Source organism: Manis pentadactyla, chromosome 10 (assembly GCF_030020395.1).
Source record: "Manis pentadactyla isolate mManPen7 chromosome 10, mManPen7.hap1, whole genome shotgun sequence".
Classification (NCBI taxonomy): domain Eukaryota; kingdom Metazoa; phylum Chordata; class Mammalia; order Pholidota; family Manidae; genus Manis; species Manis pentadactyla.
Window position 1 is genome coordinate 69,576,367 of NC_080028.1, and position 13,764 is coordinate 69,590,130.

The 13,764-nt window shown below is 47.5% G+C and overlaps 1 protein-coding gene across 2 annotated transcripts in view; it reads right to left on the bottom strand.

The window, feature by feature from the left end:
* The window catches only part of SHISA9 (shisa family member 9), a 252,236-nt gene extending 238,701 nt beyond the window's left edge, over positions 1 to 13,535 (bottom strand). For both annotated transcript variants that reach the window (XM_036917849.2, XM_036917850.2), the window contains exons 1-2: positions 12,520 to 13,535; positions 1,169 to 1,296 (exon numbers count right to left, since the gene is read on the bottom strand). In XM_036917849.2, the coding sequence (XP_036773744.2) occupies positions 1,169 to 1,296; positions 12,520 to 13,205 (814 nt within the window). In that variant the 5' untranslated portion in view covers positions 13,206 to 13,535. The remainder of the gene's footprint in view (positions 1 to 1,168; positions 1,297 to 12,519) is intronic.
* Positions 13,536 to 13,764: the final 229 nt, after the last annotated feature.

A 13,764-nucleotide genomic window follows, 5' to 3' on the forward strand; every position in this document is an offset into this window, starting at 1 on the left:
CTGTCAAATGCTACAGATTTATTCCTCTACTCATTGAGCTTAAACGTTTGCAACCAAACAGGCAAAAAACTATGATTCAGCAAATGAAACACCAAAGCAACTCCTAGTGCCGCTTTAGCAAAGACGACCCAGACTATAAATTGTGCCGTATTTTTAAGAACCTCCAGCCACAACTAAATGCCTCCTTTAAATTGTCTGGCTTTTGCTATTTTAAACCAAGCCCTCCACATTACTTTAATGTGGGGGTTACTTGAAAACATAATTGCTGGGAATGAGCATAGTAGTACACTGCTGTCAAAAACTAAACAATCCTGGTTTTCCCCACTCCCATTAGCCATACGTCAGCTCCATAATGTATGTTGTCTGTACAGACCTTTGAAAGGAAAGAAAATCTGGGGGAACATACCATCATTCCTAAGCATGCTCTATCAGCTAAAGAACACCTATTGAAAGACAAAAGCAAATGCAGCTTTTTTTGTTTTCCTGGGGGAACAGTGGATGGACTTTGCTACTGTTGATTCATATATAACACCCCAAACCAACATAACCACAACTCCACACCCCACACACAAATACACACAGACACGCACACAGAGTAGTTTGTGGATTATTTCTATGAAACTGTAGCTGGATGAAAAATAGATGTAATTCTCCTGGGCTAGTATTTGTGAATTGAAAACAGCATGAAAACTAAAAGTCACAACTAGTCTACCTCAGGAGGTGGACAAATAAGCGAACAGAACATCAGTTAACAGATTACCTAGTCAAGACGAACCAACAAAATGGATTACTGGCCAACAGATTAACTATCTAAAATGAACCGACCAAGAAATCCATTGGATAACTAAGTACCCAACCATAATAAACCAGCCAAGAGCGCCATTAGTTAATAGGTCAAAAATGATGTACCCATCAAGTTATCTATTAGTTAACAGAAGAACCAGTCATGAGAAATCAACTAAGTAGATCACTTTTCAACAGAGAAACAAACCAAGTGAAATCTGATGATGCCAAATACAGCTTCCTCTAGGAGAGATGAAATAAAACTTCTAACTAGTCAACAAAGAGAAGCTCTTAGTGAACCCAAACACACACCATGAAATCTGGAAGCAGGACCACTGCACGGTCACTGGGTGGGACTGGCAATAGATCACACAGCTATACTTACGAAGATTATTTATGGGGGCTCTGGTATCCATGTTCTCATAATGCTGGACGTGGACCACAATGTTGAGGTCTCTCTCCATGTGGTCAGTGTTGCAGTGGCCCTGTGGCCTCATGACATCTGCAAGGGCCCTGAAAGAAGCAAGAATTTAAATCTGTTCATTCAAAACACAATGACTGGCTCCTGTGATCCTCTGAGCGCTGTGCATGTGAACTAAAGACAAGGTCTTTTACTCCATGGAGCTGCCATTCTAGTCAGGGGTGGGAGGGAGAAAAAGACATGAGTAAGAAATAAGACCACCACAATTAGAGGTTACAGGGACTTCATGCAGACCAGTTTGCACGCTTCTCACAATAGCTGTGTAACACCAATATTACCCACCTTGTAGAGTTGTTCAGAGGATTAAATGATAAACAGATGCAATGGGTCTGCACCTCATAGATTTAGTCCCCCCCCCTTTATACTGAACCCTAGATACCAACACATTATGTACAGCAATGGCCCATTGTAAGTAACAAATAACATTTATTGAGTACTTACCATAATCCAAGCACTAGGCTAATCACATTACATGCCTTAATTCAACTAAGCAGCGAACACCTTATGAAGTTTATTACCTCTTCTTTGCTGATGAGGCTCAGAGAGGTGAATTAACCTGATCAAGGTCACACAGCCAGTAAACTGTAGCACAGAGATGTGAATGAGAGTCTGTACTCACAGCCCTGTGCACTGTGTGCATTGGGTTTCCTGTAGCTATGGAGGATTTGGTGTGATCTGTCCACACCCCATGCTGGTGCCTTTCTTAATCAGTAGCTGGGGATAGGAATTTTACAAATAAGGGAACAACTTGAGGGGTATTATGTGAATGTAGTCATTTCCTAAAGCTGCTCTAACAAAGTACCACAAACTAAGTGGCATAAAACAACAGAATCTTGTCTCACAGTTCTGGAGGCTGGATGCCCAAAATCAAGATGTTAGCAGAGCCGTGCTCCTTCTGAAACTTAACAAGGGAGCCCTTCCAGGCTCCTAGCTTCTGGTGGCTTGCTGGGAATCTTGGGTATTTGTTGGTTTACCACTGCATTACTCCAGGCTCTGCCTCTGTCGTCTCGCAGTACTCTCCCTCTATCTCTGCCTTCACATGGACATCTTCTTTTAAGGACACCAGTCATATTGGATTAGGGGCCATCCTCCTCAAGTATGATCTCATCTCGACAAATTACATCTGCAACCATACTATTTCTCAATAAAGTCACATTCTGAGAACCATGATGTTAGGACTTTAATAAATCTTTGGGGGTTGGGGGACAATCCAGTAATTACATAATAGTGACCTTCACAACTAGATATAAACTTGAGAAGGAAGCTCAATATCTACACATAGAACAGAGCAGAGATAACTGTCCAGATGTTACACCCAAGGTCAGACCTCACCAACACATTTTTTTCTCTTTATCTACCCTCCATCATGTGTTCATTTATGTGATTATCCTTGAGGATAAATAATATTGTAAGTATTATCGCATATGTGTGTATCTTTGACATAAAGTTGTGTTTCTACCATAAACCTCATTCTGTTTGCATAAACCTTGGTTTGCACAATGTGGAAGCTAGCCCTATTGCCGAACCTGAATCTCCTTGCAATTTGAAACCGCTGCATAGCATTCTAACATCTGCAGCCTCCATATTCACTTACCTGCAGAGAAAGCAGTCTCAGTACACAACAGCTAGGATGGCAGAGGGACTGACCAATCAGAATGCACAGCAGCTATAAACACCCAACTGTTTCATTGAACATCAGCCCTGCCTTATCCATTTCCCTAATTACAGACCGACTAGATGGTCACCAACTCCCTGCCTCTGTAAACAACACTGCAATAAACATCCTCATGCATGCCTCCTCTTGGATCAGGTAGAGTCCAAAGGTGCTCACCCATGAGTGACACAGCCATGCTTTAGGATACATCCAGATGCTCTCAACTAACCAGAACCCACTGAGTCCACACCAAGGAAGACAGAGACAGAAGTGAGGGGTTTGTGTGAGGCCCACGCATACCACCCATGAACTCAACAGACCCAGCCTGCCCACCGTGTCCCACTACAGCATTGCTTCTCAGACAGTGGCCTGCCAACCAGCAGTAACGTAGCACCTTGTTAAAATACAGATTTTCAGATCCACCAGACTTATGACTCAGAAACTCCAGAGGGGTGCCCAGCCATCTATGTCTTCATAGGTCATCCAGGGGGATCTGCTGCACATTCAAGCTTAAGACTGTATCAGGGTAATAGAAGCCCTCAGCTTGGGGGAACGGTTGCTCAAGGGACAATGGGCAGAGAACCACAGCTGGTGAGACGTGTCAGATGTGACACCAGTCAAAGTTCCACATGAATAGGAGGAAAAGACTAAGTCTGCTAAGAGACAGGAGAGTAACACCAGCTCCATTCATTCATTCATTCACTTACTCGATGAGTATTTATTGCCTACTCTGTGCCATACAGCAGCATATAAAGTGCACAAGACCTCTACCTTCATGGAGCTATGGTCTAAGGGAGGGGATAAAAAATATTAAATTAAAAACAAGGGCTGCCAAAATTAAATACATAAAAGTGTAACATGATCACAAGGGACTGGCGCATAGCAAAATTATTCACAATAGCCAAAAAGTGGAAACAACCCAGATCAACTGATGAATGGATAAATGAAATGTGTTCTATGGAATGAATATTGTTCGGCCATAAAGCAGAATGAACTACTGATACAAGCAACAGCGTGAATGAGATGAAATGAAAGAAGCCAGACACAGAGGCCACATATTGAATGATTCCATTTATGTGGAATGTTCAGAAGAGACAAATCCAGAGACAGAAAGTAGATTCATGGTTGCCAGGAACTAGTACTGTTTAATGTTTCTTTTTGGGATAATGAAAATGTTCTGGAAGTAGATGCTGGTGATACACTAAAAAAGCACTGAATTGTACACCTTTCACGGTCAGGGCGGCAGATTGTCATGGGAAATGGAAAGTAACTGCTAATGAGTGAGGGTTTTCTTCTTAGGGTGATAAGCATGTTCTGGAATTAGAGAGTGGTGACGGTTGCTCAACTTTGTGAATATACGAAAACCATTGAATGGTATAATTTTTTAAAAATTCTAAAAAACCGTTGCAGGGGAATAATGAGCAGGAAAAGGCTGAGGAGGTGATGTTTGAGTTGATCCTGAACAGTGAGAAGGAGTTGGTCACATAAAGATGATAGAAAGAACATTTCTGGCAGAGGGGGTGGCAACTGCAAAGGCCCTGAGGTGGGAAATAGTTCAGATATTTAAGGGACATGCAGGAGGGCCAATAAAGCAGGAAGACGGTGAACAAGGAGGGGAGCGTTCCAAGGTGAGAATTAGCATTGCCATTTTACAGGGTGGAAAACCACTCAAGTTAACCGCTCCTCAGTGGAGGGACTGAGATACAAACCTGAGCATCTATGAAATCAGAGTTCAGGCCCCTTCCCACCCCTGTGCTGTAAGCAGGCTCTGAAACCTGAAGGGCCTGCAGGGGGGCACATTTGAGGCAAAGGGCACTTGTCTCCCAAACTCTATTGGACTTTTTTGCTTCTGAACAGGTTCTTCATCATGAGCCTCGGGGCATCTCTGAGCCCCTCTGGAATTGAGTGGAAATTTTGTCTGTGCATTTTTCTAAAGCAAGAAGCCATCGCTTTCACCAGATTCTCTAAGGAGTCCTCCCCAGATTCCAAAATATTCAGGCTTTCCAGAGGAGAGCCTGCTAAGTAATCAAGACAGCTCCCATGAACTTGGTCAGCCCTGCCATCTGCAGATCCCCAGAGCTTCTCCTGAGGGTCATAAAATCAATCTAAAAGACAAGGATGTTTTTCCCCAAAGCAGCCCTTCCCAGCTCATGCAGTGGAGACAGGGATTCTTGGAGACTTCCCTGTCCTGGACAAGAAGTGTTCAAGGTGTGCGTCACTCACTCCAGGGACTGCATACAGTGATTCGGCATGGAGAAGGAAATGCAAGATCTTCTTTGTGTATGATCTTCGTTCACTAGAAATGAGAAATCGATTGGGTATGTGTCTTGATGTTGGCACCCTCACTTGGACCACCCATGTCAGATGGTGATAATTGGGTACACCAGACCAGGGAGGGTGACTGGCAGCACTGCAGTTACATGCACCCCTAAAGGGCATAGATAAATTATATAGTTTTCACTAAGCTAACGATCACTAAGCAAACATGTGGCTTAAAAATATCCCCCACAATAGAAGACAGGCAAAATAGGTGAAATTACTGCAAACTTCCAGTTATAAAATAAATAGGTCATGGGAATGAAAGTATAGCATAGGCAACGTAGTCAATAAGATTGTGATATCTTTAGTGATTAGGGTAACTATATTTATCACAGTGAGCATTTCATAATGCATGTAATTGTCAAATCACTATGTTATACATCTGAAACCAATATAATATTGTATTATCAATGACACTCAATTTTAAAAACATAAAAGAAAATTATATCCCTCATAATATGTATCCCCCATAACAAAACCAAAGCCAGAAGAAAATACTGATGTGGCTAGCACAAAAAAAGAGTAGAATTGACTCTTCCCTTCTTTTCAACGGAAGTTTAAAACAATGATGATCTATTCAGATCAAAATAAAGTCAGCCAAAAACAATCAACTCTTGTAAGGAATAATCAAAATATGTGTTTATTTATTAATGGTGAATTTCATCCTCAGTGAACACTGAATATTAGCTAATGGTTGTGTGAAGTCATTGTGATTACTGACGAATTTTAAAATATTTATTTCACCTTCTACTCAGCTTAAAATTTCTGTATGTGTATTTATAAGGTGTCTAATACTTTTTCACCATTGTGTGCATATACTTATTAGTAAAACAAATGTGCATATATTCAAGTACATACAAAAGAACATTAGAAATAAGGTTATGTCCAAAAAATTTTATTAATGGAAAGAACCAACTATGTGCTGCAAATGCCCAAGGATTTGGCATTTATTTGTGGCACAGAGTCTGGACACTTCTCAAATGTTAATGCATATATTACCAAAGGGTCTTGTTAAAAATGCAATTTCTGTTTCAGTAAGTATGAGGCAGGGCCCAAGATTCTGCTCAATCTCCCAGATGATGAAGATGCTGCTGGTTACCAGCACACTGAGTAGCAAGGTCAAAAAGGCACTACGATGGTAAATATTATGTTTCAACTTGATAGGGACCCAGGGTGGTTAAATATTAGGTCAAACATGATTCTGAATGTGTCTGCGGGTGTGCTTTGGATGAGATTACCATTAAAATGATTAGCATGAGTAAAGCAGATTGCCCTCTATAAGGTGGGTGGGCCTCACCCAGTCAGTTGAAGACCTGGCTAAAACAAAAGGCTGACCCTCCCCTGAGCAAAAAGAATTTTCCAGCCCGATTGCCATCAGACTGGAATGTCAGCTATTCCTGGTGCTACAGCAGCCTTCTGGCCTTCAGACTTGAACTGGGACATCAGCTCTGCAGATTTCGTACTTGTCAATGGCAATGCTAGATAACAAATCTCTTAATATATATCTCCTATAGGTTCTGTTTCTCTGAAGAACCCTAATACAGATTCTTTGTTGTTGAAGAAACCACACCTTTCTTGGATATCCCTTAACCTGGTTCAGAACAATTAGGATGAAACATCAGCATTGTTGAGGTCAAAGATGACTGAATATTGGCAATTTCTAACGTGAAACTTAGGATCAGTTTACTTGGGTTGCCTGTCTCCCACCACTGGACTGTTAGTTTTGTGAGGGTGGGAACTGTACCCATACTATACACTGTTCTCTTACAGCTCTCCGCACAGGGCTGGGTGTACCACAGGTGCTCAATAAAGACCTGAATGACAAGCTGAATGAGTGAATGAATGAATGAGGAGATACTTTCTTATGCCATGGAAACCAGGATGTCAGAAACCAGAACTCCTAGGTGCCAGACACTATTCTAGGCACTCGGAATACAACTATAGAAGAGACATAGTGTCTCTGAACTCCTTACTGTGAACAGTGATGGAAGGAGACAGATAATAAAGTAGTAAACCAATAAATTAGCCCATCAATTTTAAACTGTGATGTGAAATGACGCAAACAACACTGATTGAGGGGCTGGAGGGGGCAGGAGGTGGGGGGTGGCGCTAACTAAGCCTGGGCGGTCAGGGACAGCTTCTCATAGAAGGTGACATTCTAGCTGAGACTTGAATGATGAGAAGGGCCAGAGACATGAGGTCCTGTGGAAGAGAATTTGAACCACGCAAACACAACAGCTCCAAGGCAGCCCTGAGCTTGGCATATTTGACGGACAAAAAGAAAATGCTGCATCCCTTTTCTTCCCAGTTACAGTGAGCAAATATAAGACCCCAGCATTTCTGAACAGAGCTCAGAATCTCAGCATCTTGCTTCAAAGCTTCCAGGGGTCCCAAGGTCTAAACTCTGTTCTGACTTTTACACACTTGAATAGGATTCCTGAGTATTTCCTCTTGCACCAGAAGCATCGTTTATTTTTCAAGAATTCAAGGGCAATGGGCATGGGTAACTTTCTGGAGTAATGCTTACATCTGGTATAGATGTTAATCAAAGTTCATAAAACTGCACACTTAAAATGTGTGCTTTTTATTGTGTAAATTACACCCCAATGAAGGTGATTTTTAAAATGCAAGGACTCAATGTCCAGAGAGAAGCAAACAAAGAAGGAAAAACCATTTTAGAGACTTTTCTGTAGCCAACAATATATGTATGGACTTCTCCAGTCTGGGAGCTGGTTGGAGCTGCAGGAAAAACCACAAATGTGCAGGAAGAGGGGAAAGTGGAAGGCAAACTAGAAAGAAGAGAGAGAAGGCAAGGGAAGCAGGAACATTTATTACTTGATGCCATTTCTTTGCAAAGGAACTCCAGCTCTTCAGAAGCGTGTTTGAAGAACACACAGGACACTGTACTATGTAATTTGCCACTTAGATTTCTGATGCTGTTTGAAGGTGGGCAAAATAATGACATGTGTTCCCTACTGGCTTCAAGTGTAGGTAACTTCAAACACATGTTCCTGCCTCCCAGGTCATTTCTCATCAATGCCTCTGTCAAGAGGACTGGCCCTGCCAGGCACAGATGAGGAAAACATTCCTAGTCTTGATCTTACAGTGACTTCTTGAACTGGCCCCAGGGCATGTGCTGTTATTTGCAGGGCACCACTTTATGATCTGACAAAAATAAAATCCTGCCCGGTCATGCTCAAAGGCAGTGCAGCCTAGTGGTCAAGGACCTATGTGCTGGCCTCAGATTGTCTGGGTTTGAAGTCCAAGTCCTCCACTCACCAGGGGCTTGTTCATCCTCTGGGAAAGCAACCTGTGCCTCTTACAAGGCAAACTGTCATAAGGCCCATCTCAATGGGCAGGAACCTGAAATTAAATGAGAATTTACACAGGAGCCTATGGCAAAATAGCAAAAGCATCAAGCTGAGCTGGGATTGAATCTCAGGCCATCTAACTTGAGCCTATGCTGCTAAGATCAGCCTGACCACCTCTTCGTGGACTGCAGATAATATAACCTAAGTGAATTAGGTGAGGGTGGCTGCCTAGATAAACTTGAGGGCTTCTTAAAAGGGGGTGGCAGGGAGTGTCACCACTCAGAGGCAGCCAATAGTTGCCATGTAAAAATGCAAGCCATGTCACCAGACATAACAATTTCTCCAGAGAAATCAGAAATCTGGATTTCTGTGTGAAATCTCCCAGCTCTTAAATGTTGGCAATTGGTTCTATGTTGGTTTTAAAACACCATGTATAATAGAGACTAAAGAGCTTTCACAGCCAACTGCAGTGAGCCTTGACTGGATCCTGGTTTGAAGAACCAAGCTCTAGAAGACATTTCTCATATGACTGGGAAGTTTTTTATATGGTTGGATATTTGTTGATGTTATAGAATTTTTATTCTTTCTCTTGGCTGTAATGCTGGAACTGTTAGGTAGGAGAATATTCTTATTCTTAGCAAATGACTGCTTAAGTATTTAGGGACAAAGTGTCAGGTCTACAACTTATTTTCAAAGGCTTCAGCCAAAAAAAACAAAGAGAAAAAAGAGAGGGAGGGAAGGAGCCAACAAGGGAGGGAGGGAGGAAGGAGGGAGAAAGGAAGAGGGATGGAGGAGGAAGAGAGGGTATATGGAGAGAGAGCAATAAGCAAATATGAAAAAAAAAACAGCAATTGCTCAATCGAGATTAGCAGTCCTCAGCTAGAGGTGATCCTGTCCCCACAGGACATCTGGCTATGTCCAAGGACATTTTTTAATGTCACAACTGCATTGTGGAGTGGGTGCTACTGGCATCCAATGAATAGAGTCCAAGGAAACAGTGCCCAGGATGACCCCCCACAGCCAAGGATGATCCAGCCCCAAATGTCAACAGTGTGGAGGGTGAGGAGCCCTGCTCTAGCAGGAAGGACACACTAGAGTTCGTTTTTACTATTCTCTCCAGGATTTTTGTATACTTAAAATGTTTCACAGTAGAAAAAAAAATTGAGAACTGCTCAAAAACATAAATCAGCATACATAAACAGAAATACACTGCAGACAAACAAAACATGTCTGCATGGTCTGGGAACTGTAGCTGGCCACCATTTACGGTCACTTCTTCCAATCAATAGAAGTTGAATGTAGCTGCTGAATGAGCATCTGCACAGTTCTTCCAACATGATGTGCAAGAGCCCCCACATCCTCCTGGAACTGCTGCCTTTCTCCCGTTTTCTGTCCTCATCAGCCCAGAAGGAAAGAAGCAATGTGCCCAAGACGCTGAGCCCTAAAACCGACATCACAGAGGCCTATTCTGGGGAAACACAAATGCACCAGTCACCAGGAGCATGTGTGACCTGGGAACAGCAATGTGTCATTAGTGTTGACGTCTGCCCCAGACACAGTTGAGACCAGAGGCCTGGGGGCTGCACAATTTCCAAACTGTGTGACCTTGGACAAGCCAGCATGCAACCTGAGCCATGATTTTCTCATATGTAAGTGGGAATCAAAGTAGTGCCTATCTTACAGGGTAGGTGAACTGAGAACAAAATGAGAAAAGGTACTAGTACAGTGCCTGGCACCCAGGCCAGTTCTCCACAAATGTTAGTTCCTTTTCTGTAACAGTGGTTGCTGCAAGTGGAAAGCCCAGGGAGCTTTACAAAAGTGCAGATGCTCAGGCCCAACTCAGAGATTCTGATTTAAATAGTCAAAGGTAGGGCCCCTGGCAACAGGACTTTTTGAAAATGCATTCCAGGTGATCCTGAGCAGCAGCTAGGATGAAAACTGTACCACAGAAACTGCCAGAAACAACCAATGATTCTTTCTGTTCAGGAGTTTGCACTCCACTCCATTCTGGATTCTCAAAATGTTACAAGGAGAATATGGGTTTGAGGCTCTGTTATCAGAGCATAGGTACCCCTAGATCAAGACTCCAAGCAGACCTTTCTGGCACCTGCAGAAGAGCGTGGCTGCAACAGGCTGAGTTGGAGAGATTCTCCCCCCACCAAACACCCCAACAGTACTGCAGGGGGGCAGACCCAGGAAGCTAGGTGCCTGCTCAGCTCTTAGGTATGGTAAGGGGAGGCGTGCTGTCTCAACAGGAAAACCCAGATCAAAGAAGGCTTGAAGCTATCATCACCTTCCCGCGTTCATCCTTCCCTCCAACCCTCCCCCAGCCCCCACCCAAACACCAAGAAGGTCTCCTTTAAGCGCTGGCGTGCAAGCAAAGGGCTGGGTGCAGATTTCAGCAGAGGAATTAACCCGAATCTCCAAGACAGCCTACCTATCCCCCGTGAATCTCTCCCTACCAAGGCAACACCCGCTGCGGCAGTCGGCTTCCCTCTCTCCCGCACCTTAACCCAGACCGCGTGAATCCGTAGGGACTGCGGGCAAGGGAAGCCACCCAGCCGGTGAGGTTGGCAACAGGACATCTGGGGGTTGCAGGAGGTGGGCGGGGCCGGCGCCTTAACTCTTTTAGTAGATACGGGCTGCTCAAATCCCCTTAGCTGACTTCTGTGCCTCACACCTCCCCGTCCGTGCACACCTCCCTGCTGACCCAAACAGAGAGGAACTTCCTCACCTCTTCCCCAAGATCTCTCCCCCAAGGAAAAAAAAAAAAAATCATCGGATACTCTGCGTATAAATAGAAAATAATTACTAGAGAGGTGGTGATGTTCCTTTGCCTATTTTTGGTGGGTCTTTGTTCAGATTTTTAGGCAGGCGCTCGGAGCGCGTGCATACACACGCGCACACACAGGCACCCGGAGGTGTGTGGCGGAGGAGCGGGGGGAATGCAGAGGGGGACGCATGGCGACTGCGTTGCCCACAGCGGTAAAGAGGAGAAAGCTCGAGCCCCAGCCATCCTGCTGTTCGCAGGCCGCCTGCCGCTCTCCAGCCCCCGCCAGCCCCTAGTCTCTCCCGGGTCTGGGGACTGCGCCCTCGCGGCTGCGCCCTCCGCCTTCAAAGTTACTGGGTTGTGCGAACCAATTTAGACACTTTAAAAAAAAGCAAAAGGCAAATAGCTCCATTAATCCCCAAATGCCTTCTCCCATCTGCTGCGACTTGCTCGTGCTGGGACTTGCATAATGAGTAAGGCAAACGGGAAAGTTGACAAATTTGGATGTCTGGGAGGTAAGCCCGGGCTCCGGCCCCCTCGGAGTCCACGCCAGCCGCGGCAGAGGCGCAGAGCGCAGGAGGGGTGAGGTGGTGACAGGAGAAAGAAGCGAGGGGGTGAAGGGATGAAGGCAACTGAGGTCCCAATTTCTGTGACCTGCCAGCTCGGAAAAAGCGAAGCGGCCGTTCCAAGCAACGCTTTTATTCTCCCCGCACCCTCCACCTCCCTCGCCTCATTTTCGCGAGCCTTACGAGTTGCAGGCAGCACACAATTCCTCTCTTTCCCTACCTCCCTCACACACGCGCGCGCGGGCTCACACACGCCCCCTTCCCTTTCGGGCTCGCCTGCCCCTGTTTACCTAGAGGCTAGTATCTGGAATCCGAGTAGTGGACCCATCCCCCAAACCCAAGACTTCGGGGTTCACAAGCTCCCAGGCTGTAGGTCTCAGTCCGCTTCAATCCTCGGTGGGAGGGGGCAGCAGGGGGGGGGCACAGACCCTCCCCCACCCCCCACGCACACACATACGCTCATATCCACACCTGCGCTGAGCCCAGCGCCCCCTCTCCGCGCCCCGCGCCGAAGTTGGCTTCCCGGGTGACATCTCCCAGCGGAGAGGCTAGGGTGCGGGGGAGCGCCATTGCCTGGGGAAAGGTGGAGAGGGGAGAGAAGAGGAAGCGGCGCCAGAGGGGGGTTGGCAGCCCACCTGGACATGTGCTCCCTTTGCGGCCGGTGTGCCTTCTCCAGTCCCAGCTTGGTGAAGATGCCCACGAGCACCATGACGGCCACCACCCCGCAGATGATGTAAACGATCAGGTTGGTCTTGTCCTTGGTAGGGTCGTGCAGGGGGTCGTCCTTGCGCGCGGGGGGCTTGCCCGTGTTGAGCCAGAGAGGAGTGTCGTAGTTGGTGCAGGTGCTTTGGTTCAGTCGCCGCTTCTTAAACGTGCAGCAGAACCGGAAGCCACAAGTCCCGCAGCAGAAGATGAAGTCGCCTGAGCTGCAGTTGAACGGCGGGTCCCACTGGCCCATGACATCGAAGTAGCCCCGGCAGAAGTCCGGCGTGGGCGCCCGGGTCGGGGGCGCATCCGAGACCCCCACGCTCTCGCCGGCCTCTCCGGAGGCGGCCCCGGAGCGGTTGCCCCCCGCCAGCACCACCACTCCGCCCAGCTGCGCCAGCTGCCCGTGCCCCGCTCGCTCCTGCGCCCGGCACACGCGGGCGCACAGCTCGGTGAGGAAGCAGCCAAGGAGCAGCCGGAGGAAGCGGCGCATCGTGTCTCCCAGCCAGGGCTCGGCCGCTCGGCCGCCGCTGAAGCCGCTGCAGCCGCCTCTCGAGACGCGGCCGAAGCTGCCGAGGCTGCTGCCGGGGTCTGCGAGCCGCTGCGGGCCGCACATGCAGGGAGCGGCGCGGGGCGCTCGGGGTCGGCGGCCACTGCGCTCAGCTCAGCCCGCGTTAGGCTCCAGCGCGCCGCGCGCGGAGGGGCCGGCCGGGGAGGAGCGCGCGGGGCCGGGCGGGGGAAGGATGAGCGGGGGCAAGCGCGGGGTGCAGGTCCGGCTGGCTCCAGGGGGAGGCGGGGGCCGCAGAGCCGGGGAGAGTCTGTCTGTGCGCGCCTGCCTTTGGCCGGCGGCTCCGCACTCGCCGCCCCGCGCCCGCTCGCAGGATCCCTCTCACCTCTCCAGCTCGCCAAGTGCGCTGGAGAGAGCGAAGCGACACTTGTGGAATGAAGGGAGGGCAGGAGGAAAGGGGAGGAGGAGGAGGGCGGGCAGAAGAGGCGCGGAGGGGGGGCGGGCGCGAGCTCGAGAGGGGCGGGGGCGCGGAAGAGGTGACTCGAGCGGGCGGGAGCCAGTTGGGGGGCGTGCAGAGCTGAGCAGGGCTGGCGGGCGGGGAGGAGGGAGCTTTGGCAGCCGCCAATGCTGAAGGAGCAGCTCGGATTTCCCGGCAGGTGGAGGACGG